The sequence below is a fragment of the Microtus ochrogaster genome, chromosome 4 (assembly GCF_000317375.1).
Source record: "Microtus ochrogaster isolate Prairie Vole_2 chromosome 4, MicOch1.0, whole genome shotgun sequence".
Taxonomy (NCBI): domain Eukaryota; kingdom Metazoa; phylum Chordata; class Mammalia; order Rodentia; family Cricetidae; genus Microtus; species Microtus ochrogaster.
Genome location: NC_022011.1, coordinates 79,778,764 through 79,784,072, shown reverse-complemented (window position 1 = coordinate 79,784,072; position 5,309 = coordinate 79,778,764). Strand labels below are relative to the sequence as shown.

Genomic DNA, 5,309 nt, shown 5'->3' with positions numbered 1-5,309 from the left:
TCTACTGTACACTATTCACGTGTGCAGTACTGCAGTGACTCTACTGTACACTATACACGTATGCAGTACTGAAGTGACTACTGTACACTATACACATGTGCAGTACTGCAGTGACTACTGTACACTATACACGTGTGCAGTACTGCAGTGACTACTGTACACTATACACATGTGCAGTATTCCACACTCTACACAGTGACTGGCCATTGAGAGTACTGTAAACAAGACTAGAGGCCGCTCTTAGGCCCAGCAGGAGACTCACTGTCACAAAGGCATCTTGTGTAGAAGGAAGGAATTCCCAGTGAAGGTGGAGCTAAGCACCCACAGAATCCATATGAGCTGGCAAAGGCAGGAAAGTGACTGATTTGTCCTCAGCAAAGCAAACTGTAAAACACTACTGGGCAATGCATTATTTTTCCAGCGTTAACTATTCAATGTCCTTGAGGAAACAGTAAAATAGCTTACATAAAATGACAGATTTTAATGTTCTGTAATTTATTACACTGATTCAGACTGCTTCAACCCAAACTTAAACAGTCTTCACCACAAATACAGTGACTTATTTATCTTTATTGAAAATACAAAGAAAAAATTCAATAAATTTCAAACCAGTTGGCATCTCCTCACACTAACACCTTGAGTTTATTGAGCACGTTACCTTCCGCATGCATAAAGGCTTTACAGTGGCAATCCTCATGCGAATCCCAGTTTGCACTGTGCTTCTCTGAGCACAGACACATCACACTTCTACAGTCTTCCACGTAGTGATTCTCATGGCTGTACACGCCATCATTTCATTAGCACACTTTCTTTAACATAGATTTCTTCACATTGTTGCTACTCGTTATAATGCAGACATAAACATTCTCATGCATTTATATTTTCATCATTTTCTAGTTCAAAAATAATGGGAGCTCACAGGGCAGAGAACACTCACTTCCATTGTGTGTGTGTGTGTGTGTGTGTGTGTGTGTGTGTACGTGCATACATGTGGCACACACAACACGCATGTGTAAGGCAGAGGACAGCTTTCGGGAGTCCATGCTCTCCTTCCACAGTGGGTTCTGAGAATTAGATGCAGGTCTCAGGCCTGCGGAGTGAGCACTCTGACCCACCGAGTCATCTCACTAGCCTCGTATGGTCACTTTTATGACTCTTTATAAAAAAAAAAGTACCATATAGCAACTCCAAAGGGTTGTATCTATTTAAAATGCTATCTGACATAAGTATTAAATAGTCTTCTTAAAAGTTTTTTTTTAAATCAGAAGTAGTTTTATTTAAAGTAAAAAATAAGTATTATCTCTTAAAAAACAAAACAATAAACCCAACGTGCCGTGGGGCAGATGATCCCACAGCTCACTCAGTTTGGGTGAGTAGTGCTCCCCTCCCCTTAAGTTAGGGCACATGTGGAGGTGCCGACAGGCACACAGAGGAAGCTGGAAAGGGGGATATCTGGTCCAGAGGTCACCCAGGGCTCATCTGGCTTCAAAGGTTGAGGGGCTCTTGATCTAGACAGATCTGTGTCTCAAGGTGCCAGTGTATATGGGCCAGGAAGCTCTAGTCACAGACGGGTTCAGAGAGTAAAGTCACAAAATCTGGTCAGGAGCAACGATGGCGAGTGAATGCAAAATCTCATCAGTGCATTTTCTACTGCATCCCCACTGTGCTACATGCTTTCTGGCTGTGGAATCCAACTTTATATGCAGACATTTAACTATAAAGAGGATTTTCCAGCATGCTTAAGCCAGACGCCTAAACTAGCAATTTACACCTAAGCTAAAAACTAAATACGGCCCTTAGCATCAGCAAATATTTGACTATTTTCTCTCAGTTTACAACTCTTTTAAATTGCGTTGTAAACTCTTTGAACAATCTTTTGTACAGTGTTTAGTACAGCTCTGATAGTAAACAGAATACTAGCAATAAGTTATATACATCGCAAAGGGAAAAGACTGTAAGCGAATCCATACTCTGAGGAATTCTAAAGGGAAACATTTTAAAGTGTTGGTTTTGTAGAGGTAGAGAAGGTTCCCTCTTTACATTCCAAATTCCTGCCAGCTGGAGACCTGTACTATACACAGGTACCTCATAGGCTTTTAAAGACTTGTTCTTACTGTAGCCTTGGCTGATCTCGAACTTGCCTCGTCAGACCAGGCTGGCCCCGATGTCCTTGAACTCAGAGATCCACCTGCCCCTGCCTCCCAAGTGCTGGGACTAAAGGCTTGAGCCACCACACCAGCTATATGGTAGGTTCTTAACAGACATTCCTAACACGGCATGGATTATTCTGACTTATACCCAGTGTTGATGCTACCAGGAAGAGAAGATTCATTACAAAGGTGTCCCACCTTTACCGAGTGTCAGATACCCCAGAGATTCTAGGAGGGGTTAGCTCTCTTATTGAACTGTATACACACATACGTAACATTTATCTTATGTTATTCCCATACATCACTGGGTCTGGGAATCGTGCAGGGTTAGAATTAAAAATTTCCAATGCCCTAGCATGTGCCAAACCGTAGTAACAAGGCACCCCAAACTCTGCACTCCTTCTACTGTGCCCCAAGTGATGACCTGGTTAGGCCCGTGGACTCAGTCAGACATTATACACACAAACACATCCATGAGACCGCATAGCACTGGGGAGATTGCCCACTATTTCCCACTTATTAAGATCTGGGTCGTATTTCTCAATGCTCTGGAGATACGTCCCCTTCGAGTAGGAGTACCCGCCGGTGACATAGATGCATCCGTTCATGATGACGGCCCCACACTCCATCCTCCTCTCCATCATGGGTGCCGTCTCTCGCCACTCGTTTTGCTCTGGGTCGTAGCACTCTGTAATGGTGGTCTGCCCACCAACTAAATACAGCTTGTTTTCAAACGGAACTGAGCACAGTCCGTATTCTTTTTGGAAGGAAAAAAAAAAAAGAAAAGAGCAAAGTTTTAATTCTGATAACAAAAGGGCTACCATACTTTGGGTATAGTAACTCTGCAATTTAGAACACAAGAATAGGAACATGGTGACATTTTGATTCTGTCACCCTCTTTTGTACACTGAGGCTTAAAATTCAACCCCTGACAACTGACTCAGATGCTTGTTCCCACTGCTGGGCCATTAGCCCCCGTGGAATAATTACCATTGATGCTGATTCCTAAGACGGCTCTGCGTGATGACAAGAAGCCCACCCCTCGCACCAGTCTTTCTGGGAACTGTCCAGCATATGGGGCTCTTGGTTGACATCCATCGTCACTCTTGACAGCTGTCACCTTTCTAGATGACAGCAGCAGAGTCCCCCTGACGGACACGATACTAGGTAACTGGTGTAGGTTTCCCAAGGTCTCCGCAACCCTGCAACCAAGGACAGGCCTCCTGAAGTGTCAGCTACCCCTTGCTTCAGAGGATGGCCAGGCTAGCTTCCCTCACACTGCAGTCTAGCCAGGGGCACAGGTGAGAAAAGCAGACGTCCAAGCACTGGGGTTCATGGCTATCATACTCGGCCATCACGAAAGACGGCCCCCAGCAGAAGGTTGCTGTGGGGATCTGGGCCCTGTGGGACCTACCTCACCTAGACCATCACAGAGTTTTCATTTCTTTTCTCTCCTTCTGCTGGCTCTTCTAAGTATCATGATATGAGGCAGGCCAGGGGCAGGAAAAACAACACACAAGTGCTTCAGTCTGGGATGTGAGCAGAATTGGAAGCACTGTGGTGAGGCGGAAGGCATAAGCCTCAGCTAACCAGGGCAGCTACTCCCTGGCTTTCATCGCTGCTGCCAGGAGGGAATACTGTCACGCTGCCAGAACTTACCACTTTTTTTTTAAAAGGCCCCGAACCACGATTTTTGTTTGGAATCTTCTGAATTTTAAATTTTGGTAACAAGCCAATCAAAAATAGCTTAAGCACTGTGGCAGCCAAAAACATCATACCGTGCAAGGTGCTAATTAGTGTCTTTAAAAATTATCTCATCGCCGGGCGATGGTGGCGCACGCCTTTAATCCCAGCACTCGGGAGGCAGAGGCAGGCGGATCTCTGTGAGTTCGAGACCAGCCTGGTCTACAGAGCTAGTTCCAGGACAGGCTCCAAAGCCACAGAGAAACCCTGTCTCGAAAAACCAAAAAAAATAAAAAAATAAAAATAAAAATTATCTCATCAGGAAAAGTTTCATATAAATGAAAACTTTACAACTACAACTGTACGTTTCTATTGACTTATACTATATTGGGGGGGGCTGAATTTCAATTTCATGTGCCTTCTAACACTAGGCTTAAGTAATATTGCCTTTTAGACTCTTTTTCAAGTATCTAATAAACCCTATGCAACTCACTGACTTTATGGGACACTTATTCTTTTATTTTTTAAATTAATTTTTACTTTGTGTCTATGTGTGTTTGCAAATATGTATATATGTGGACCTTGTGCATGGCTGGAGCCCACAGAGGCCAACACATGGGTACTAAACCTAGGTCCTCTGCAAGGGCAGCCAGCACTTTTACTTAACCTCTGAGCCAGCTCTCCAGTCCTAGGACACTTATTTTTAAAGTCATCCCTGTTTGGTCGGAAGCATCACCCCAGCTCCCTAACACCCCTTAAACAAAAAGTCTGGATTGTTTGCCTGGGGGCTTCACCCCAACTCCATTCCAAGTCCCACTCCCCAGGGAGTTGCCTGAGTCCAAACTCCACCTCCAAGAAAGCCCAGCAAATGGTAACCCCTCCCCAGGGAAGGTCAAGACCTCTCCCACAGGCTACTTAAACTGCCCCCAGAGAATGACCACGTGGTCTCCGGGCTTTGCATGGTCTCCCCCCTCTCTTTCCTTCCCTCTCCATTTCTAATAATCTGTGTAGCCCACATCACACCCTAACTCACAGGATTCCTATAAGGTTTAAATATGGCTGTGTGCTGGGAAGATGGCTCAGCCCCAGTGCGTGAAATGCTGGCCATGTGTGGTGATCTGAAAGAAAATGGCCCCCAAAGGGAGTGGCACTATTAGGAGGAAGTGTGTCTCTATGGAGGTGGGTTGTGAGGTCTCTTTTGCTCAAGCATCCCTCAATGTGATTGACAGTCCACTTCCTGTTGCCTGCAAGATGTAGGACTCTCAGCTTCAGCACCACATCTGCCTGCACATCACCATGCTCCCTGCCATAATAATGGCCTGACCCTCTGAAACTGTAAGTGAGCTACCCTAATTAAATGTTTTCCTTATAAGACTTGCTGTGTTGCCGGGCGGTGGTGGCGCACGCCTTTAATCCCAGCACTCGGGAGGCAGAGGCAGGCGGATCTCTGTGAGTTTGAGACCAGCCTGGTCTACA

At 45.3% G+C, this 5,309-nt stretch overlaps 1 protein-coding gene across 3 annotated transcripts in view; it reads right to left on the bottom strand.

Moving 5' to 3' along the window:
* Nucleotides 1–474: 474 nt before the first annotated feature.
* LOC102002333 (kelch-like protein 23) overlaps nucleotides 475–5,309 on the bottom strand; it is a 14,369-nt gene continuing 9,534 nt past the window's right edge. For all 3 annotated transcript variants that reach the window (XM_005346529.3, XM_013346052.2, XM_026778599.1), the window contains exon 4: nucleotides 475–2,907. In XM_005346529.3, coding sequence (XP_005346586.1) covers nucleotides 2,597–2,907 — 311 coding nt within the window. In that variant the 3' untranslated portion in view covers nucleotides 475–2,596. The remainder of the gene's footprint in view (nucleotides 2,908–5,309) is intronic.